Below are 24,872 nucleotides of genomic sequence, written 5' to 3' on the forward strand. Positions count from 1 at the left end.
TTCATTGTTTGCACGTCTGTGTTTCTGTCGTTCACCATGGACTTTAAGTGCATTTTGAGATTCAGGGGATCAAGCTTTTCTCGGTCTACACTTTCCATTCATGGTATAATAATTCATTCAGGTGTTCAGATAGTGTAGTGGGATAGCCCACTAGTCGTATGTAAAGCATTATCAAGCATCACGGTATGATCATAACTGAATAACGTTGTTACTTAAAGGGGGCATATTATACAACCTGGTGTGAGTGTGATTAGCAGCTGCAAGTATCGTAGATTTTAACCGAGATATAAAACACTTAGACTAATTTAAGAGAGAGTAAAAGAAACCGAGGGGTCCGGGGCAAGTATTGACAATAGACTTTATCGTTATAAAAATGCAACAACGACAACAGCCGAATGGTTTGCAAAGCACTGCCGAATTAACAGATTCCCGCCTCTTCTTATACACACACACAGCAGCACAGTACTCAGCAGTTTCTTGTTTTAGGTGTCCACCCATAATCAATCGCAAACTCTTCTAACCATATGGTCGCCGGGATAGTCTAGGACCCCGGAAGTGGAGTCAGCATGCATTGTGTCAGTAGCTTCCTGCTCCTGGGGGGTTGGGCCCCAAACCCTGCTCTGACCCCAGACTCCCAGGCACCGTGACCAGCCCTGGATCAGAATCCAGAGACGCTTTAAATGTTTTCTACCATTAGATATACAGGCCCAATAATAATCATAGTTTACCATAGAATATAATCATTCATTTCTACCACACAAGCCGTTTTGGAAATCTGCGTCTTCTGACATCACAAGTGGGTGTGTCCACCTAGATGTGTGCTGGATAGATGAGCAACGTTTGCTTCAGTCCACCGGGTAGGCTGGTAGACTGATCTATCCGGCACACATCTAGGTGGAAACGCCCACTTGTGATGTCAGAAGACACAGATTTTCAAAACAGCTTGTAAAGGCTAATCACACTCACATCTGGTGGTATAATATGTCACCTTTAATGTCTTTTACTGTACCTCCCGAGACAGCCACCACAAAATTCTCACACACCCCCCCCCCCATCCACCTTAACAAACTTCCTCTCAACCATCTTCCATCTGACTGAAGCTGTTCCCCCTTCCCCCTCTCTCTCTCCCGTCCAGAAACTCCACGTCTTCAAGAAGACCCTGCAGGCCCTGATCTACCCCATCTCCTCCACCACGCCGCACAACTTTGAGGTGTGGACGGCCACGGCGCCGACCTACTGCCATGAGTGCGAGGGCCTGCTGTGGGGCATCGCGCGCCAGGGCATGCGCTGCTCCGAGTGCGGCGTCAAATGCCACGACAAGTGCCAGGATCTGCTCAATGCAGACTGCCTGCAAAGTAAGGACCCGGACACAGCCCCCCGTCCCCCCCCCCTCCCACCTCCCACCCCGATGCCTCAACACAACACAACACAACGCGGCGCCCGGCCTGCAGCCCGGTCGGACCGTGTTCAGTGAACCGTCGCGCCCCGGCCGCGTCAATGTTCTCGCCAAAATATCACGGCCTCGGGAAAAAGAAACATATTTCATGTTTCAGCCAATTGACGAGTGTGGAAGGGAGGGGGGAGGGGGGGGAGGGGGGAGAGGGGGAGAGGGGGAGAGGGGGATGTGCATCCGCACCGCACCACACTCGTATCCAGAAACACTGGGTGGCAGGAAGTGAGCGCCCACACCCACACACGTGTTTGTTTTTAGACGCTCCCCCCTGTTTTTTTCCGCGGCTACACAAACACAGCGATGGGAAAAACGGATTCAGGTGTGTTGCGGATGCTACTTCTCACCCTCTTTGTCATTTTTTTTTACACTGCATTTTTTTTTACACTGGTGTGGATAGAAATACCGCTTTCCACTTCCACGTCTGTTATCTATGTCGGTCGCTCCGTGTCCACCCTTTGTTTTGGTGACGTACGTGCGTTGTTAAGCGTGTTTTTTTTACTTCAACAAGCCGTGTTATGGTGAACGGTGGTGAATGTTCCGGCATTCCGGGGCGTTGCGTTGCGTAACATGTAGCTAACAGCTCGGGGGGATATGCTGCGTTACGCTGCTCGTTCAATCACTGATGCCCGTGACAATCTGAAATCATCCCTCTCAATCTGGCCCCGGCGCGTTTTTTTACGCCCAACAGATGTGACAGCGCCGCGGTGATCCACGCAGAGCCTACAGCCTCACACACACACTCTGCCACTGGATTAGCTCGTAGCACGGGCGGTTCTGCAGTTCGCAGTTTTCTGAATGTGATTTATTTTGAATCCCTGTTTTAATCTTCAATGGGGTATGATGAATTGATTGGAAACAGGAATCAGACGTTACATGGCTTCTCTTATTCTTTTGCCGCTGGCAGAAACGAGGCCTAGAACCAATACACAAACACGCAGGCATGCACACACACACACACACAGACACACACACGCGGGCACACGCGCACACATACATAGGCACGTGCATTCTCTCTACGTACAGCACTTTACGGAGGAGTATAAACCTAACTCACACACACAACCACACCCATGCACGGGGCACGCGCACACTTGAAGGCATACATAGGCACATGCATTCTCTCTAACACACACACCTCCACTCACACACACACACACACACACACACACACACACACACACACACACACACACACACACACACACACACACACACACACACACACACACATAGGCAAACATACATTCAAACACACACACATTACCATTCAACATTCCCTTCCCCCATCAAACAATTACAGCCACACATTATATCTCTAGAGATATGCTCTATTTTAGGAGCCTATAAAACATGTCCTCTTTGTTGTATTCGTACGCCACATTTTACGGCGTGCATACAGCAGCCAGCGCTCAATCATTGTCAGCAAAGAGTAGCTTTAAGGCTAGCGTGAATACATTTGGGCTATGAACACTCACTGCTTAAAGCTGCTGAGATAGAACACCTTTATACTACGCAGCAGACTCAAACATCTCCCTCACTTTTGATTTGTTTGTGTTTGTGTGTGTCTGTCTGTTTACGTGTTTGTGGGTGTGTGTGTGTGTGTATATGCGTATGTGTGCATCTGTTTGTGTGTTTGTGTGTGTGTCTGTTTATGTGCATGTATGTGTGTGTCTGTTTATTTTTGTGTGTCTGTTTATGTGTGTGTGTCTGTTTATGTGTGTGTGTGTGTGTGTGTATTTATGTATGTGTATATGTGCATGTGTGTATCTGTTTATGTGTATGTATGTGTGTGTCTGTTTATTTGTGCGTGTCTGTTTATGTGTGTGTGTTTATGTGTGTGTGTGTTATGTGTACGTGTGCTTATGTGTGTGTGTGCGTGCGTTAAAGGGGCGGTGGAGAAGAGCTCCAAGCACGGCGCCGAAGACAAGACGCAGAACATCATCATGGCGATGAAGGAGCGCATGAAGGTGCGGGAGAAGAACTGCCCCGAGGTGTTCGAGGTCATCCAGGACATGTTCCAGGTGCCCAAGGAGGAGTTTGGCGCACACCTGAAGACGGCCAAGCTGGCTGTGCTGGAGGGTACCTCCAAGTGGTCCGCCAAGGTCACCATCACAGGTCCGTGACATCCCAACCCCAGACCCAGAACCCGCTTTCACTATCGCTGTCATTAAAGGGTTCATATCAAACTGGTTTCACTATACTCACCAGCACAGGTCACGATCTGTGACATCACAACCTGAGGTCCATGTGTGGAGAACCTGCTTTCACTGTTACCATCATTAGAGGGCCAACACCATCAGGGGTCAACATCAGTGACATCATCTTCAATGTTGATGTCGCTGTTCTTTCACATGAATCATCAATCCCTATTTGTCGTATAAGCACCGTCGTTAGGTCATCAACCACAATGACATTAAAGTAACCCTGCCGTGATTCTTAATGATCAGCCGGATACAGTGTCAGAGGACAGCGTGTTGAGTTCAAGGTTGTCACCGTTGTTTCATCCTAATGTAAACAGTGTTTAACATCTGAAATTATCCCTGAATACAAGAGATCCACCTTGTTACAGCCAAAACATAATCAATATGGATCTTCTCCTAAACCCTCATTCAGTCAATATTCCAAGCACAAATTAATTCGACTTAGATTAGATTCTGATTGAAGCATTAGTCTTCTGCCAAATCGGGTAGCGCCGTTGTGCTGTTTTAAACCAGCAAAGTAGCACATAGCTAGTGGGCTATGAGACCCAGCCCTGATCCTGTGACGAGTGACCTTTGACCCCTCCAGGCTGACCCCTAAGCCCCTGACTCTGAACTCCCTCCTAAACTCAACAAGGGTCTAGGATTCGTCCTAGATGCCCAACTGTGGTATGCTAATGAGTATTTATTTCTGATTAACCCAGAGAACTCTGGATCATTAGCCCTTAGCCCTGAACATAAAACATCTCTATAGATTTAATTAGATATAATAGATTCTGGAGTTGGTTGTCCCACACTGCCCAACACACTCACACGCAACTAAGTGTGCCTCTAATTATGAATCAGAAATCTATCTCTTAAAAAAAACAACATACAGTACTATTGAAGGAATGTCATTCATGTTCCTTGCTGCCTTTGTCCCTGTTTGTACATTAGGTACTCCAGTCAATAGTTTATCAAAGAAATCGTCAATTCATACAGATAATATAGACAGTATATATTCATATATATATATATATATATATATATACTGTATATATATATATACAGTATATATATATTTAAACAAGCTGTACCCTTGCGGTCATCCATACTATGAATGTATGCACTTTCGGTTTGGTAGGATTCTTCATTGATGCTAATTGGATACACTGACTAGACACTGACTTGGGGTGTGATAGATTAATGAAGCAAAAAAACTAACTATGAAGCAAATGATACCAGCGAGGCATAAAATAAACATAAATTACCACCACTTAGCCATTTTCAGATTTCTTCCAAAAAGGACGATAGAAAAGCAATGAAGGAGAGAATTGCCCAAAAGTGCATGCTCCATCTTAAAATAAAAACACGTCTTAAAATAAACATTGAGCACACGTAAAATATATCCTACAATAATATTCCAATATTCCTAACGGGCAGAAGAACCTTGTATTTCCTGCTTACGGTCGGCGTGTGCACCCCCCAACCCGACCCAGCTTCCTGCTCACAAACCGCTGAACCCCTGGCTGCCCGCGCCCATCCATCACCATGGTAACAAGGCGCAGCCCTGGGACACTCTGTGTAGAGTTTATCGCTCGGTTTGCACATCTGTTTAGCTGCAGGAGGAGGAGGAGGGCCGAGCACGTGACGTCAGGAAGCGAAGGACGGATATTTCACAATAAGAGCGTGATTAGAGAGATGGAAGAAAGAAAAAGAGAAAGGAGAGAATGAGACAAACATCAAACACTATAAGGGGAAGAGCGAAACAAGAACCTAACGGATCGTTAGCGTCATCTTACCGAGCGTATTGAACTCCCCGTCGAAGGCTGTGTTCATTGAGCCAGTATTTATCTATTATATGTTCGATCCTGCATCTCTCTGGCGTGCGATGCTGCGTGTCAGCCGAATGCAAATATGAAATTAGCGACGACCTTGCATGAAATATTCCCCCGACATATGATCCACGAGAGCCACTCTCCCAAATCCACTATCCCCACAATCAGCTAATTCTGAGAACCTCCAACCAATCATGTACTCCATTACGTCCCCATGTGGGACGTGTTCCCCTCCCCCTACTACTGAGGGGGTCCAAGGAGGCCTGTCGGGAAAACACGGGCTTAGCAAACTCGCTCTCCCTCAGTCGTTTATCTCCGCTCACAGCAGCCAATCACGACCCGGATATGCCTTGTGTTTCTCTACTCCCAGTGCCTTGCTCAAGGACGGCACCGACTGGAGATGCGTTCACAGGGTTTGAACAGCACACGTCAGCAAATAGGCAGCACCGACTTTCTTTCGCCGTGTCAAAAATGTTGTCACCTCTATCTGCTTCGCCTCGACCCTCTTATAAATATCATGGGAATATTAGATTACAAAGTCAATAGTTCAGCAATTTTCTGTTGTGATTTGCCTGCAAAGGCCAAACAGTCGATACGGGTGTGGATAAAGGTTAAGGTGAAAGTGACGGCAATGACGGTGTGTGAGTGGAGTACAGGTGCCCGCAAGAAAAATATATGGGGACACACACGCACTGTCTGAGGCGAGGTGGGTCATCCCTTGACCTACATCAAAAACATGAAAGGGTTAAAGCCGTACTCGCTGCTCCAACACAGCTTCATAAGGCTGCACCAACACGTGGGCCAGCTAAAAGGTGGGGGGGAGGGAGGGGATAGCGATTTATCGTGGAGGGGGAGGGGATTGCAATAGTCGACCAAATGAAATATTTAGTTAGCAAAGTGAACTGGGCCCGCAGAAACGTGCGCGAACAAAACCGATAAACCGCACCTTCCTGCACCCGCCCGGGTCGGGCTAGCATCTCCTGGTGTTGTTTTCCTCCCCCTCTCCTGAACGGAAGCCTTTTGATTTCGGGTTCGCCTGGGGAAGGCAGGCCGCTGCTCCTCATTTGTCAGAGCCTGAGCCAGCCCACCGATTCCTGTCAGAGTGGGCTGGGGGATATATACGTACCTTGAATTATTTAGACGGTCACTTATACATATTTAATGGCCCAGTGTCCTTTTTCCTATTTTATGGCGCGAGTGAAATACTCCTGTCTCTCTCTCCTGGATCTAGGTGTGTGTGTGTGTGTGTGTGTGTGTGTGTGTGTGTGTGTGTGTGTGTGTGTGTGTGTGTGTGTGTGTGTGTGTGTGTGTGTCTGTGTCTGTGTCTGTGTCTGTGTGTGCGTGTGTGTGTTTGCGTGCGTACGTGCCTGTGCGTGCGTGCATGCTTGTTATTTGATTCCTCCTTTCATAACTAGATGCACCAAAGAGGCAAACCACTGATTTATCCTGACATCTCGACCTCGCAAATTCTGACTAGACAGCTACACATAAACAGGATTACATTTAATACAACAGAGCCAGCCAATCAGGGTGCTCCGTGGTTCCCATAAAAGCTGTTGTTACGTAATGGTTTATTTTTAAGCTCTGTGTTGTCTGACACGCCGTGACCCTAACTTCCCAGCAGAGATTGTTTTGGACAGGGCATACTAATTATTGTTTTATTGGCTCACAGTTGGATCACATTGATCAATTCACAAAATTATTATGGGAAACCACTTCAATGCGCTGAGCCACATTCAACTTCTTACAGGCTCCAGCAATTAGAGGCAATGCATGCCTCTAATTGGTGGTGCTACTGGTACTGGTATGTGTGTGTGTGTGTGTGTGTGTGTTTTTTTAATGTGTTTGCATATGTAGGTGTGTGTGTGTGTGTGTGTTTGTATGTGTGTGTCTTTGCGTGTGTGTCTGTGCGTTTGTTTCTGTGTGCAATGGGAATTCATGTAGCTACTCTATAAGAAAACAATGTTTGGAAGGCTTTGATGTTTCCCAGCCTCACTGTATATATTGTCGTCATGTGACTCAGCTTCCTCTCCTGTTCTTCTCCAGTCATGTGACTCAGCTTCCTCTCCTGTTCTTCTCCAGTCATGTGACTCAGCTTCCTCTCCTGTTCTTCTCCAGTCATGTGACTCAGCTTCCTCTCCTGTTCTTCTCCAGTCATGTGACTCAGCTTCCTCTCCTGTTCTTCTCCAGTCATGTGACTCAGCTTCCTCTCCTGTTCTTCTCCAGTCATGTGTGCTCAGGGTCTCCAAGCCAAGGACAAGACCGGCTCCAGCGACCCCTACGTCACCGTCCAGGTTGGCAAGACCAAGAGAAGGACCCGCACCATCTTCGGGAACCTAAATCCCGTCTGGGATGAAAACTTCTTCTTGTGAGTCTCAATCTCCGTCGCACTCTGTTCCTTTCGCCGTCACCATGGCAACCCCGCCGACAGGCCTCTCATCCCACCCAGGGGCCCTGATTGGGTCTTAGGGCTTTGGTAGTTTGAGTTTAGCCGCCGCTCACCGTAAGCCTGAAGGTTCTCCCTCGGTGGAGCTCTGGAGGAGTGAAGGACGCTGCACGCACACAGTCAGGGTATCTATGGCAGCCTCTCACCGTAGCACACACACACGCTTTCCTCAGCAGTTTCTGCTCCCCCCAATAAAAAAAGCACACTAATTCAACCCTTCATTTTAGATATTATTATTAGTTATTTTCCATTTCCGACGGGCATAAGTGAAGTCATTTCTATAATTATAGGCTGGGAGTATTTTCTTTTGTCATTTTAATCTTTGTTTTTTTATCTGCGGCTGGGGTCTGGCCCCAGGCGTGATATGACTCGGATAGAGAGTTTTTCCGTGTGAGCTTAAACAGCAGAGGGAGGCGAGAGTGGCCGGTGTTGGAGTTACGGCAGATAATTTGGTCCCTACTGCTAATTCCCTGTATTAGCTTGTCAATTTATGGAGGAACAGACGCCTGGCTGGCAGCTTTAAAAGCTTATCTGATTGTGTTTGTGTGTGTGTGTGCGTTTGCGCGTGCGTGCGTAAGTGTGTTTTTCTATGCATTATTTAATGCATGTGTGTTTCAAAACAAACAAGGCTGAATTATTCAGTGTGTGAATATTGTTTATGGAAAAATAAACATTACTGGTAAGCCATGTATTTGCTTAAGAGAGTTTTTCTTGTTTGTGCCTGCGTGCGTGCGTGCGGTGTGTTGTTTCATGTGAGTGTGTGCTCTCCTGTCTCCAGCTAGGCACCCACCTGTACGCCTATCCCAGTGATGCCGACATTAAACTGTGTTCCCTCACTGAGGGGGGGGGGGGGGGGGGCTTTAGATTAATAGAGCGATACATTACAGCGAGCACATTCCAGCTCTGTGCCGAAGCGGGCGGTACTTAAAGAAAGGATTATTTTAAATAATAGCCAGGACGCTGTTTGCCTGGAGGTTATGAGACTGGAACGTAATCTGCTGGTTATAAATGTGGAGTTGACTCCCTGACCCCATCGAGAGATCGGTCGTATCTGGTCATGTCGTTACCATCCCTCTGCCGGGGCTGGGAACACTGAGGCAGCCAGTGATGGAAGGGCGACAGAGCTGCATGCTGGGAAAAAGATTTGTAGTGGAGGCATCTGGTCTTTAAGATACTCTATAGGTAACAGTGGGCTGATGGATGGACAAAATGGCCTTTCTATTGCAGTGGCCCCCGAGCTGTTTGCACATTATGGTTGGTGTAATTTGCCCGCAGGGAAAAAGAGTGTGAGATAGACAGTGAGAGATTGTGTAACAACAAGTGCTACGCGACCACACGTGCACGCACTAATAGACACATACGCACGCACACACGCACGCATGCACGCACACACACACACACACACACACACACACACACACACACACACACACACACACACACACACACACACACACACACACACACACACACACACACACACACACACACACACACACTAACAGATACTGATACACACAGACACACACACACACATATATATTCACAGACACACATATACTCACGGATACTGACACACCAACACACACACACACACACACACACACACACACACACACACACACACACATAGTCGCAAAAACGGACACACACACGCGCACACACACAGCGGTTCTCTAGTTATATCCAAGCGAGGTGACTTCTGGTGCTGTTCCGCTCCGCTGAACCTAACAAGGTGCCGGCGCTTGCTCCCTTCACCCCCCCCCCCCCCCCCCCCCCCCCCCCCCCCGTGCGCTAACGTCTCCTGTCTCCTCTCTCAGCGAGTGCCACAACGCCACCGACCGCATCAAGGTGCGAGTGTGGGACGAGGACGACGACATCAAGTCCCGCGTCAAGCAGCACTTCAAGAGGGAGTCGGACGACTTCCTGGGCCAGACCATCATCGAGGTCCGCACGCTCAGCGGGGAGATGGACGTGTGGTACAACCTGGGTACGTCCCGCTGCCCCGGGACACAGTCTGCGGGGGAACGGTTTGAGTTCATTGAATCAAACCTTTATTCAATTAAATCGGCATCGTATGTTGTTAGCAAACCTTAATGCCAAGCAAAGCAGATGTACGATTTAAGATTGAATGGAATATTCTTTGATTAGATTTGGTTCGTCTCTACATTTCCCAAAGGACTTAACCTAATGCAGTTACAGCCGCTGCTACGGTCATCACGATGTCATCGTTAGACAGGGACACGGTGATGACCACGATCAAAGCTAATGGGATCAGTGTTTGCTTAAAGCTACCGGATGTTGAGCAACACAGCGGCCTGCTGTCTTCTCTGTCTGGCCCCTACGCCGCAGCGTACAGTGGGCCAGGGCTGCAGCAGAGCCCAATGGAAGATCCCACTGCCTTGCTGAGTAATACGGCTGCACCACACTCTGTCACCGTTTGTTTTCCTCAGGGGCTAAACGGAAGCAATCTGCAGTCCTAGTGACTTCTTGCTCTCTGCTCCTCTTCAACCCCTGTTAAATGTTCCCGATGAATGTTTGATCAGAGGATTGTGCTGGTGTCTGCACATGTCCTCCCTTCCTCCTTCGCTCCCTCCCTCCCTCCATCACTCCGTCCCTCACTCTATCCCTTCATTCCTCCCTCCCTCCCTCCCTCCCTCCCTCCCTCCCTCCCTCCCTCCCTCCCTCTCTCATTCCCTCCCTCCATCCATCCCTCCCTCCCCCTCTCCCTTCCTCCCCCAGCTGCTCTCATCTATAAGCCTCTTCAGCTCCACTCAGCCCAGGCTTGTGCACCATTGTGCTTAACGACAGCTCATCGCTGTGGCACGCCCTGGTCACCTCGTTTACCCGCACAGCCCTCGATCGACGCGACTGCACTCACACATTTCCATGGTTGGCGAATGTATCGAGAGACTGTCTGTGTATGTGTCTCTGTCTGTGAGTGTGTGTGTGTGTGTGTGTGTGTGTGTGTGTGTGTGTGTGTGAGCGTGTGTGTGTGTGTGTGTTTTGGAGAGAGAGAGAGTGTAGGAGAGGGCAAGATTGTGCATATGTGTGTGTTTGTATGTGTGTGTGTGTGTGTGTGTGTGTGTGTACGTGTGTGTGTGTGAGAGAGTGTTTGTGTATTTGTGTGATAGAGAGTGTGAGTGTTTGTTTGTGTTTGTTTGAGTATGATTGAGGCTAAGTGAGAGCATGAGTGTACCGGGTATGGGTGTGTGTGTGTGTGTGTGTGCTTGCGCTGGAGCTTGTTGGTCTGTGTGTGTGCACTGTGCAAGCATGTTTTTTGTGTGAATCAGTGTGCTGGGTGAGGTCATGTGAGAGATGGTTTTCAGATGACAGCACTCATGTTGAACCAGAGTGCTTGAGTCTGCGACAGAGGGAAGCAGCTGTACTTCAGAAGGGGTCAGAAGCTGTCAGACATGAACTTTTGTGTATGTGTGTGTGTGTGCATGTGTGTGTGTCAATGTCTGTGTGTTTGCTTGTGCGTGTGTGTGTGTGTGTGTGTGTGTGTGTGTGTGTTGGGGGGTCTTTCTCTGTGTATGTGTGTTTGTGTGTGTGCATGTCCTCATGTGGGTGTGCTCATCAGAAGGGCGATGAGCTATTCTTCACGTTGTAGCGCGTGTCAATGTGTTCGACAGGGCCGTCAAAGAGCTTCCACGACACATGATGATGACTCTAACCTCCTCATGTTACGCTGAACAGACTGTTCCTTATTGTAATTACATTTCATTGCATTCATATACCAGGAACATTATGGCTTACTATCTAAATTAATATGATATATTACCCAGATACTAAATTAGGAGGAAACTTGTATTTGTCTGGCTATTCAATATCCCTTTAACTGGTACATCAATTCCAGTTCATTCTTCAGTGGTATTTGGTCCACGAACGTACACTTTTGGGCTTTCACTTGATTTGATTTATTATAACAGGTTCCTCTACACCAAGATTCGTCCCCGGTGCTAATTCTGTGGCTCCATTTGCTTTCATGACCACGAACCTTCAGCTCACGGCTCTCTCTCTCTCTCTCTCTCTCTCTCTCTCTCTCTCTCTCTCTCCCTCTCTCTCTCTTATCGTCCAGATAAAAGAACGGACAAGTCTGCGGTGTCTGGTGCCATCAGGCTGAAGATCAGCGTGGAGATGAAGGGGGAGGAGAAGGTGGCCCCCCCCCACGGCCAGTACACCTGTCTGCATGAGGTCTGTCCCTCCATCAGCCTCACAGCTGAGGTTACATTACAGACCACTGAAGTGCGACCCAAATCTTTTGGGCCCGCATTAGGCTGGCTTCGCTGGCTCGCAAGGTTCACAGGGGGGGGAAACCACAGGGACTCAGAACAATGGCATGAAACATCGCCAAATGCCAGCACTTTCTAATTAGCTTTAATTGTTTAGGTTTCAGCGTAGACACTTTTTGGAGCGATCGAAATATTCTTTAAATAATGGTCGGCACTTCAGAGCGTGGCACTTCAATTGTAACACTTTTGTTGTGAGGCATGAATATTTTCCAGTATATTAGTATATTAATCCACACACCACGTTCTTTTCTCAATGTCACATTTCTGCATTTTCCGAGGGGGGAGAAATGTTTGTATTTAAACAGAAGCTATACTTCCATCAACGGCCAGCTTTGAAACGTGGAGCCCCGTAACGAATGACAGTACTTCAGTGCTCGATGCAGGCATCCGTTTGGCAGGCGACTGTCTCGCCCAAGCCCAGTCCTCTCGCTAATTAAGCTTAATGCTCCGGGAGGAAGTAGGGAGGAACGATTTGTTATTGATGGGGGGGATCAGATCAGTATATTATTGAGAAACCAAACTCCAGGGGATGAAGGAGACATTACGTTTTCAGTGCTTCTTCCTTTTTTATTTTTTTGGGGCATCATAGTTTGTCGTATGCATTTTTTTTCTGTTTGAGGTGTAGGCTGTTTTCCTCATTTGTCTTAGTGTGGATAAGTGTGGGTTAAGGCTTAAGGATTAATGTTACGCAAAAGTGTTCACAGCTTTAGTCCGTGCAAAATGTGATTAGGTTGGGTTTAATCTACAATCCGTACATGTTGGATACAAAGGATGTGTATCTGTTCATTTAATATATATACAGCATGTTAAACTTATTTCAACCGGAAGCCCCTTTGAGATTAGCATACATTTACAGAGAAGCTGAAAATTACAGGATAAACACAAACAACCTAGATATATTAAATGCCTAAACATAAAACATAAAAATAAACAAAAGCAAACTTTAAAAATGTTTGCTTTTACACATGCCCACACACATACCCATGCAATGTAATATCTAAATACCCAAACATATATACCCAAATGTCAATGGTTCCACAACTGAAGGCCCCCTAAACTAAAGGCATTTCTTCCCAAGTCGGCGGAGACTTCAGGTCTTCGTGTGAGGACGCTTCTCAGTGAGGACGCTCTGTCCCTTGTTTCGCTGTTCTCTCGAACTGCCAAACATTGCAATAAGTTGGTTTAGTTATGAAGCTTCAAATAAGAACATAGAGATATTTAAAAGTTTTACTGGAAGCCATTTATTTTAGTTAGTAGTTTTAGTTTTTGTTCACCTGAACCTTACTTCTGACTGAGAACTTTACCTTTTAAGAAACAGTATTTAGACCATGGCCTTCTGCCCCCTCTGGATGACTTGACAAACAAGCACAACCCAATGTTCCTGCTCTGTCCTCTATCAGACAGACCAACATGGATAGACTTCAGTTCAGAGTTTAGAGAAACAGTGACCGTTAACCTTGCTTATGAATAAACTCCTACGTGCAACTTTTAAGTACAACTCCTACAAGTATGACTCTTCACTCTCTCTATTCATGGGAGGAAGTTCCACCAGGGTAAGGCCATTATCGCGGGGAATGCTTCACTTTATCAAGCAAACCTTTATTCATCCAAACATGACCGGCACAACATCAACAACAGCAAGGCCGTCCGAGGCGGTGGCGCTCTTGTTTTTCTCGGCTCATCCTCTCCCTCTTTGGTCTCCTCCTGTTGTATCTCCTCCGCCCTCCGCTCCCCAGAACCTGTTCCACTGCCTGACGGAGGTGCGCAACAGCGGGGCGGTGAAGATCCCGGCGGTGAAGGGGGAGGAGGCGTGGAAGGTCTACTTTGACGACGTGTCTCAGGAGATCGTGGACGAGTTTGCCATCAGATATGGAGTGGAGTCCATCTATCAGGCCATGACGTGAGTACCGTTCGGTTTCCATGGCTCTCCCCCCCCCCCCGTGCCTCGCTCCATCCGTCACTGACTCCTTCTGCGGGGTGGAGGGCTGCAGGACAGCCAGGGAGCGCTCCTCCTGGCCAGAGAGGTAGGAGGAGGAGGAGGAGGAGGAGGAGGAGGAGGAGGAGGAGTAAAGATGTCTCCTCAGCACAATCAGAGCCTGGTTCAGACTCTGGCCCCGGTTCTAAAACCCGATCGATTGATTGATTGATCGCCGGGGGCGTCTGAAAAACTCTTAAAGATGTCTTTGGCAGCATTGATCGTGAACACACACACACACACACACACACACACACACACACACACACACACACACACACACACACACACACACACACACACACACACACACTCCCAGTATCCTCCCTGCCTCCTCACTTGCTGACCCCTTTGTCTTTCACTTTCTACTTTTCCGTCTATTTAAAGCAGACTTAGACGTGACAGCGTGGATTTGACGATCACTGCCTTGTGCTGCCATTGCCAGGCCAGGCTAACCCACTCCTATGGGCAGCTTAGTAGTTGAGGTCTCACTCTGCTCAGATTAGAACCTTGTGGAGCCCATTCTATAAGCCATATCCTAAGATTGATCCGTGATAGAATATCCTCGCTCGGAGCCTCCCTTTACGAGGCCGGTCTCTCTCTTGTGTTTTGAATATAAGTATTTGGTGCTCAGGATAAGTGGTTGAAAACTCTCCCTAGAGCGGAGTATTAAGTGTGCATTGTGGTTCAGAATACAGACATCAAGGCACGTACACACACACACCCTCACACACGCGGTAATACACCTTTCATAGTCCTTAAAGTGGCCGGAAAATGCAGTTCGATGGGCAACCTGCCGCTAGAGCCCCTTGATTTACTTGATCTACTATTAATGCTGTATCAAAAAAATCTTCCCTTAACCCCAAAAATGATGGAGCTACGATTTCAGCGCAGAAAAACATATAATACCTCACCCCACAGCGGCAGCTTAGTGAGAGAATTGGAGAACGCTGTGTACATTGAAGAGCCTGCTCTTTAAACACACAGTTGTTGGATGCTGCTGATGAAAAACACCGACTGTGGTTTGTGTTACGATGTGACAGCCGGCTGGTTGCTACGGGACGGGACAGCCCGGCTGGTTGCTAAGGGGCTGCCGGGGTGTTGCAGCATGAGAGGGACGGTCACAGCTATGGGTAGGTGCTACTGAGGGTGGGTGTGGGGGGGGGGTTAGCAGTGACATGGGTATCATGGTGAGTCGGGCGTGGGCGCGGTTAATGCTTTGGGCTCGCACCTCGTTCCAACGTCTCACACACACTCTCGCCCTCATACACACTCTCGCCGGTCATCGCTGGGGATTTATGAAAGGATTTGGCTGATCTGTGTCACAGGGATCCTGGGACTGTACCTTCCTATGGGTGACAGAATACATCTCATGCTAGGGAGGATTCCTGCTGAGAGGAGATGATTTGTCTGTGTACACACATACACACGCGTGCGCACCCATGCAAGAATGCACTCACACATACAGACAGACAGACAGACAGACAGACAGACAGACAGACAGACAGACAGACAGACAGACAGACAGACAGACAGACAGACAGACAGACAGACGGACACACACGCACATAAGTATGGATGCCTGTATGCATTAGCAAACTTAACTTGGAACATAACAGAAGAGCTTCGTCTCTAAGCACCACAGGATTTCAGAGGATGCCATCATGTGCCCCTGTTTTTCTCCCTAAAGTGCTTCTGGGTAATTTGGAGGCTGAAAGCAGAGTAATTAATTAGGTCTCCCAATGAGAGTGTGTCGCTTGGTTTCTATTGGTGTGTGCGTGGGGACTAACTATGATTGGTCTTTTCTCATTGCTATCTCCCCGGATGCTAGTTAGCTTAGTTAGCTTAGTTTGGTTTAGTACTCAAACATTGTGTTCGATATGTTATCCCTAATTATTTATTTATTTACTTTTAGAATCTTTATAAAGCATATGATCATCTTCAATTTGTATTTTGTTTTGGTATGAATAATATATATAAGATAAGAGTTTTTGCTAAGACCCAAGGGTAATTGTTTACATTTTCTAAGTCTGTATAATTTATGTTTAGCTCGCCCCCGCTTGGAGTGGACGTGCGTTCAGTTGGCCAGTTGGTGAGCCATTGGCGTCCATTATATTCCCGACAAGTCCCATAGCTGTATATTTGTTTGTTTTTTCCAACAAAGAAAGCACATACAAACTCTCATAGCTAGCTATTTTCCTCCTAACAGTGCCCAAAAATAAACAATTCCATTTTTCGCTTCACTGAGACAATCCATTGCAACCCGTCAGTCGAACCAATCAAAAATCCACACTTCTATCCACAATTCCCCACCATGCTTATCAATTAATGTTGAAGAGTTTTTATGGGGCACCCCAGAAGTTTAACTGCGTGTAAACACAAAAACGTAACTTGTGGACCCGTTTGTTTGATGGCTCTATTGGAGCAAACTACCAAACCAGGGCAGTCTGCATGCATTAACTTGTGTTAAACAAAACCAAAATACAGCAATGGGAGCTGCTAGACTCTTGTTTGGAAAGAATGGACGTCAATGGCTCACTAACTGCCCGGTTCTGAAAACAATTAGCACAAGAAGGGGGTGACTTGAATATAAATCGTGGCTGATTTACATCTGGACATAACCTGTGGTCTTAAGAAACAGGCAAAATCCTTTAAATACTCACAAGAACTTTTCTTTGTATTTAGTTTTCAATTGTTTATTTCCAGTCGACCTAAATCGGGACATATTGAAGATTTATGTTGGAATTACAATCCATCCACTGATTGCCTTTAGCCTTTTGAATTATTTTGTAGGCAATATTTTCTTCTGTAAATTTTTTATATAAATTCAGTGATTGACATATTCGACCCAGTGGAATATAAAATGAGGTCACTGAACACTTAAGACCCTATATGTTCACAGACAGACTGTATTGAACTGCATCCTCATTGTGTCCTATCGGAGCCGTACCGACTGCGTTATTCATAGCTTTCACGTGTTACTGTAATGACCTTCTGAGTGGTTGCCAGGGGAAACCGTGAGACAGCAGGCGGTTGTGATTACATGCATGACTAGACCCAAGCTCATTACACAGAAAATACTGTCTTTCCATAATCTCGAGTGTCTTAAAAATAACATGACATGTCTTCGACAACAACATGACACATTGAGCCGCCCTTGTTAGCACATTTATGAGTTGCTTAATTCGATAAGTTAAGTTTCATGAAGGTTTGTTTTGTTGCGGATGATGAATGCAGAAACCCCAGTGTACCCACCAGTCCAAGCCGGTTGCTACCGGAGCAACGATGATACCACCTCTGTTGCGGTGCGCTGTGTGGGCTCAGAGTATTTAGAGACATAGGGAGCGTTGTCCTCCATGGGGGCGCAGGCATGCATCCAGGGCTCAATCGCGTCCCTTCAACCCCCTGGCTGCCGAAGCCTTTATTGTGGCCGGCTCTTCCGGCACCACGGTGGCGTGATGCATCTCTCACCCTCTGCTCCTCGCAGGCATTTCTCCTGCCTGTCCTCCAAGTACATGTGCCCCGGCGTCCCGGCGGTGATGAGCAACCTGCTGGCCAACATCAACGCTTACTTCGCCCACACCACCACCACCACCACCACCACCGCCTCCGCCTCCGACCGCTTCGCCGCCTCCAACTTTGGGGTAAGACCTCCACCCTACACCTGGTGAATATATAATAGCAATATAGATATATGTATGCATGTATATATATATATATATATATGTATATATATATATATATATTTACCAGTAAAAATATATTTTAAATATAAAGAATAAATATAAATATATAACATATATATATCGATATAATATTCCTATATATAAATATATAAAATACAAATATATTTACACATACATACAGTGTATGTGTAAATATAGATGGATGCTTTTTCCGAAGTGTGAGTATATATATATGCCATTCCTTGGATGCCTTCTCTTACAATATCAGAAGGTGTGAGGACATACATTCTAAACATTGGAAGTCCCAGCAGGGATCTAACACCTGGCCCCTGGCAGTGTGAAGGACAACACTAGACCTTTCTCAGAAGTGTCATGGCAGGAAAACACACCTCTGGGAAAGGCTCTGTTGAGCTAGTTTCTGACTCAGAGCTACAGGGTCTGTTATATCCAGGACATGGGAAAGCAATGGAGAATAATGTATTCTGCTCATAAATAACATCAATAACACCCAATCTGCACATATGGGTACATACAGAAAATATTAGTTGGGGCATAATCGTCTGACGTCAGTAATTCTGAAATTGCTCCTTTTCCTATCGCCGGAGTAATTTTGTTTTACGCCTGCTAGTTTAGCGATCGAAGAAAAAAAAAAAACATTCATGAGAAATAATAGATGAGTGAATATAGATAAGTAATAAAATATAATTAGGACCTTTACACTTCAACTGAGTTCCAGAGAAATTTGTCTAAATCAATAATGCTATTCGAACAAAGGTGCGCCGTTGAATGGCTCGCTGACTAAATATTTGATGAAGGTAGTATTAGCAGGCATGAGATATATTCTTCAGAAATTTCTCGCCGCGCTGCTCTGCATTTCTTATCTAAAAATCGTACTGTTCCCAAACAGTCTAGCATTAACAATGTTAAACGACAACACTTATGGAGCTTTTAGTGCTCATCTACATTCTGAAGGACAAAAATGTATCAACAAACAGCTCCCAGATACTTAAACGTTGAATACGCAGTGTTTACTTGTTTACTTTACATGTAAGAATTCAGTTGTCTTTCTCCTTCAGAGAACGTATTTTGTTACAGATAGTGTCTGTAGTTACTGTTAGATGGAACCTATTTCATCATTTTGTACTGGCTCCTGATAAAACCCACAACACTAAATCCTTCTTCAAACGCAAAATGATGAATTATGTTTCTTAGAAGACGCTATAAAGAAAACTACATAACAGAAAGATATCCCAGGATGTGATACAGACATAAACAGACGACATCTAGCAATCGCCGACAAAGCTTTGTAACCCGATACAATCCATGCAGCTGAAGCTAATGTCAATTAGAAGCGGTAGATTGGACTAATGAATTTAATTTCCTTTCTCACAGAGGGAAAAGTTTGTAAAACTTCTGGACCAGCTGCACAACTCACTGAGGATCGACCTGTCCAAGTACCGGGTATGTACATTATATATATGTTTGGGATGGTACATTGTTTTTCAAAGACTGTTTGTAAAATATGTGTACCAGGATGCCGTTTGTCATAATATGGATATGTCATCCCAAGGCAAGCCCTGTACTTATTCCATAGGGACATATCACGGAGTGACGCGAGAAAAATATTGCATAGTGGCACCGACACATAATTGCTCACAATAATTGTCAAATCTGTTTTCTGAATACGATTATTGAGCGATTTTTTATGAATCCCTAATAATCTTCATATTGAGAAATATCACTGTAAATTCAGTCTCACAATCCAATAACCATGCAAAGTTTTGAAAGAAAAATAACAAAAAATCCCACTGTAAATGTCAAGAAAAGTCTGGCACACTTTCTACATTATTAGAATTATCCCTGCGATGCGTATGACTAAATCTTTGACAACCTTTGCTGGCTACACAGCTTGTGCCCACGTAGAAAGCACTCCAAACTGTGCGGTTGTTTCTCAGTTTGGAGCCGGCGATACCGGCTTTGGTCACTAATAGCGGCCATCTTGGCCTCTTGTTCTGCTGCTCATTTATCCTCATCAGCGTGCCACTCAGAGCGGAGCCACACGGAGTCAAGCTCAGGAACAGTACGGTCCATTGTTTCCCAGGGAAATATAGTACAGTTTGATATTGCTTTGTTTTTCTGTGAGGTTATGCATTGGTACAGTGTTGCTAAGCAGCCATGCTTAGCAACAGGCTAACCAATGTGTTGCGGACTCCGAGGACTTTATTGATCCAGGGGAAGTTCTTTAAATGATTAAAAACGTCTTCTTACCTAGCTATTCTCGGGTTTTCTCATCTCCCGGTGGAAGGCCTGGGAAGCGGTTGCTCCAAATGAGCGATATTGGAGAAAGAGTGGGCTGGAGTTTAGATGGAGAGAGAGAGGTCGGGACTTTCAGTCACATGGGTTTAGGGTAAGGGGAGCGGGTGGGACGTTGTTGAGAGAGGGCGGGACTTTAAATTACACGGGTTTAGAGGTGTGTAAGAGGGTGGGACTTAGATGAGCGAGGGCGGGACTTAGTGGAGAGAGGGCGGGACTTAGTGGAGGGAGGGCGGGACTTTACGTCGCATGGGTTTAGAGGAGAGAAAGAGGGTGGGACTTAGATGAGAGAGGGCGGGACTATCAGTCACATTGGTTCAGAGGCGAGAAGCGAAAGAGAAGCTTCTGATAGAGGGGCATGTGTGTCTCTTACATGTTTTGGATATTGCTTTGTCCAAACTTTCATCAAGAAAATCAATCTCTATTCTCCCTGTCTTGGTAGCCGATCTTGTCACTCTGGGACGGTTAACTGGTGCACCAGCTCACAGGAAGTGAGAGAAAGGAAATTGGTCTGTGGTAGACCAGGATCTCTGCTCCTTTTATGTGAAGTTATCCTTCATCCTTTATTGTCCCTTTTTGGGGGAAATCCTTTCTCTGCTTTTGACCCATCGGGGAACCAGTGAACACATGGGGGCACACCGGCATACCCGGAGCAGTGGGCAGCAGGTGGGGGTTTCAGGTGCCTTGCTCGAGGGCAACGCATCCGTGGATGAGGACGTAGGAAGGTGCTGCACTACTACTCGCCCCGTCTACATTTTTTTGTGTAGCGGTTGGGATTCAAACCGGCCACCCTCTGGTTACTGGTACAACTTTTCTTAAAGGCAGCGGCTCCTGTAGATATGTTGGGGCATGTGGCTCATGTGGTTCATGATTGCCTGCTATATCTTTCTCTTAATTTTCTCACAAAGCCTACTGTTTAGTTTTCATTCTGTTGACACAGTTTGGAGACGGGGAGCGACGGGATTGCTCCCCAGATCTTTGTCTTTCATATTTGAGTGAGTGCGGCCTCTGGAGAACCTGGAAACATGTTGGCACGCTAAGAGGAACGTTGGCTTATTTTTTCGTGATAGGGGAGTTTGTGTGTGTGTGTGTGTGTGTGTGTGTGTGTGTATGCCTGTGTGTGCAGGACGTGGTGTGTGTGTGTGTGTGTGTGTGTGTGTGTTTGTGTAAAGATATATGCAGCTGTGTGTGTGTGCGGGTGTGCATGTGTGCATGTACTTGTACAGGAAGGCGTATGTGTGTGCGTGTGTTTGTGTGTGTGCATGTGCAAGTGGGCATTAAAGTGTGTAAGTAGGCGCACTAGTGTGTGTGCAGGTGCATGTGTGCAAGTGTCTGTGTGATCATGTGCATGAACTTGTGCAAGAAGTCGTTTGTGTGCGTGTGTTTGTGTGCAGGTGTGCAGGTGTGTATGTGTGTGTGTGTGTCTGAGACTATGTGACGATGAGACTGAGTGAGAGTGTGTGGCCTAAGTGAATCAGCGGCGGTCTCTCTGGAGCCCTTTCCAGAAGATCATCTCTGATTGCCATCTGTCTCTCAGCACACTGAAGGTGCAGTGCGCTCTACTCAGGGAGATTGAAATCATTACATTCATAATCTTTCACAACAAACCCACAAGGACTAATCCTGTTACGGATACCCTGATAAACACACACACACACACACACACACACACACACACACACACACACACACACACACACACACACACACACACACACACACACACACACACACACACACCTGAGCTAAGGGAAGAGATACAGAAACAAAGAGAAACAGAGAAAAAAAAACTGACACACACATACCAGAAGCAAAGCGACACAGAAGGAAAGCCGCACAGTCACAAACAGACACCCAAATACACATACAAACACATACACACACACACACACACACACACACACACACACACACACACACACACAAACACACAAAAACACACACAGGTGAGCCAAAGAAAGAGACACAGAAACAAAGAGACACAGAGACAAACAAATAGAGAACTGACACACACACCAGAAGCAAAGAGACACAGAAAGAAAGACGCACAGTCAAAGACAGACACACAAACACACACACAAACACTCACACCTGAGCCAAAGAAAGAGACACAGAAACAAAGAGACACGGAGACGGACAAATAGAGAACTGACACACAAACACACACACATCAGAAGCAAAGAGACACAGAAAGAAAACAGACGCACAGCCAAAGACAGAGACACACAAACACACACAGAAACACACACAGACCTCAACCAAAGAAAGATACACAGAAACAAGGAGACACGGAGACAAACAGACGCACTGCCACATGCAAGGACACATACAGACACACAAAGACTCAAATAGAGAGAAACCAAGTCACTTTTGACTTGAAGTCAAATATATCTCTAAATATGTATATTATAGAGAGAGAGAGAGAGAGAGAGAGAGAGAGAGAGAGAGAGAGAGAGAGAGAGAGAGAGAGAGAGAGAGAGAGAGAGAGAGAGAGAGAGAGAGAGAGAGAGAGAGAGAGAGAGAGAGAGATAGATAGATGGGGGAGCGAAAATGCATTCAAGAGAGAAGAGGAGGGTTTGAGTGAATCTAAGAAGGGCTTGGAGCATCTAAAGCTACAGAGAGGGAACAGCGAGGACAGAAGGAGTGAAAGGCGAGAGCCGGAAATGGAAGAGAGGCAGGAAGTTAAATTTAAACCATTAGTCGGGTGGTGAAAGAGGCCTGAGGATGTTGGTGACGTGATGGAGTGGATTAGAGAGAGAGAGAGAGAGAGAGAGAGAGAGAGAGAGAGAGAGAGAGAGAGAGAGAGAGAGAGAGAGAGAGAGAGAGAGAGAGAGAGAGAGAGAGAGAGAGAGAAATGAGTGAGAGATAGATGGACAGGCATTTAATTTTGTGATGACCTGGATGTCTGTGCAATGACACGATCCCGAAAAACAGTCAAAGAATATAACGTAGCTTCACCTGCTAGCGCTGCTCTGCTGCGCCCTTGTCAAGCCTGCCGTAGTTCAGTGGTTTTACACACACATCCATGCACACAAACACACACACTTCAACACACACACACACACACACACACACACACACACACACACACACACACACACACACACACACACACACACACACACACACACACAAGCTCCTCTTCCCCCTTGTTCCTCCACTGCCGTGGACAGTAATACGATTCACATCCAATCCAGATCTGCCTCCCCTGTGTGGCCCCCAATATGGATCTCCCTATAGTCGCCGGCTGAGGGAAATTGAGTTTGCTTTTTGTGAACCAGGGGCTCTGGACTGGCCGCGAGCCGACTGGATATCACCTGCCACTCTGTATTCTGCCACGCTGGCATTTTATTTCACACGGAAAAAAAATCATTGGCGGCTCACTGGATCCACAGTGACACATCGAGACAGCCCTCCCTCGCTCGACTTGGATGTTCAGGTCCTCCCGAGGAGCGAGGCCGGGGTTTTTTTATTCCTGTAATGAAGGAGTGTCGGCCGAGGATTGGGTTCTGGCTGGGTTTGGAGTTTGATGGGAAGTGAGGGAATGCTTGGTAAGCTCCACTCTGTGGACTTGAGGGCGGGCTGAAGTTAAATCCAACTTGATGCTGACGTGTAAATGGACGGGGAGCTTCCTGGCCATCGTCCACTCTGCTCTCTAACTCTCCGTCAATGTCTCGCCCGATTTAGCACCATCGCACGGGTTATCGGAGACGATGGAATACAGCATGGTATGAATATCAATGCCATGACGTAACAATAACACAATGATAATGCAAACGGCTCGATAAAAAGATGTCACACATTACTTATTATACTATTTCTACATTTTCACATACCAGAATACCAAATCTGTTGACATCAACACTCTACACTCTTCTCTCTGCTTTAAGATTACAAGTCTTATATCATCAGGACATCGCTCTGCCCTCTGGGAGGTCTTCTTCTTCCTACCTCCACAAGTCTGCCTTTTAAGAGATAGATCTATTTCCTAGATAAGAAATCGAGGAAATCGACTAAACTATAACATCTGATGTGCACCTTTTGCCCAGACAAGAAAGTCTACGTTGCAGATGCTTCATATAAACTGTACATACAGGGTCATCCTCTGGAAATAAAGGTCAATAAAGGACATGGGTGATCATCTGAGCCTCTATTGTACGTCCCTGGGCCAACCTCAATAATGCACATTGGACCTTATTGGAGCATGAAGTCTTTATGTGCGAAGCTAACCAAGCCAAACGGCAATGTAATAAGCATAGTTCCTCTTTCTTTTATGGCCTCATCGTAGCTTTGCTCCCATTCTTTATCTCTTGGAATCAGCAACATTTCAAGCGGCTGCAAATAATGGAAATAATGGAAACAACAACAGCACAAGCCCTAGTGCAGGTATAGGACTGAGGTCTTCTTAGGATACACCATTACAGTCAATAGCCATAAAGGTATACAACAGACTCAGATTAATGCATTCACGGGGATTTGTATATCTGTTTGGAAGAAAGATGTTGGAACACATTTTATTGTAACATTTTCATGGAAACCTTGAAAAATAAATCAGGCCAAACGTCTATGTCTCCTATTAACCGGTTTACTCTGTGTGTCTGTCTGTGTGTTTTGTGTGTGCGTATGGTGTCGGTGTGGCAGTGCGTTTGCGCCTGCGTATATGACTTTGTGTGTTTGTGCGTGTGCATA

The 24,872-nt window shown here is 46.3% G+C and overlaps 1 protein-coding gene across 1 annotated transcript in view; it reads left to right on the top strand.

Moving 5' to 3' along the window:
* Window positions 1-24,872, top strand: part of LOC132472461 (protein unc-13 homolog C-like) — an 87,386-nt gene that overhangs the window by 21,533 nt on the left and 40,981 nt on the right. The window contains exons 9-17 of the mRNA XM_060072067.1: window positions 1,136-1,355; window positions 3,341-3,568; window positions 7,695-7,836; window positions 9,735-9,904; window positions 11,996-12,111; window positions 13,946-14,109; window positions 17,672-17,828; window positions 19,263-19,521; window positions 23,871-23,911. Of these exons, the coding sequence (XP_059928050.1) occupies window positions 1,136-1,355; window positions 3,341-3,568; window positions 7,695-7,836; window positions 9,735-9,904; window positions 11,996-12,111; window positions 13,946-14,109; window positions 17,672-17,828; window positions 19,263-19,521; window positions 23,871-23,911 (1,497 nt within the window). The remainder of the gene's footprint in view (window positions 1-1,135; window positions 1,356-3,340; window positions 3,569-7,694; window positions 7,837-9,734; window positions 9,905-11,995; window positions 12,112-13,945; window positions 14,110-17,671; window positions 17,829-19,262; window positions 19,522-23,870; window positions 23,912-24,872) is intronic.

Source organism: Gadus macrocephalus, chromosome 14, assembly GCF_031168955.1.
Source record: "Gadus macrocephalus chromosome 14, ASM3116895v1".
Lineage (NCBI taxonomy): Eukaryota > Metazoa > Chordata > Actinopteri > Gadiformes > Gadidae > Gadus > Gadus macrocephalus.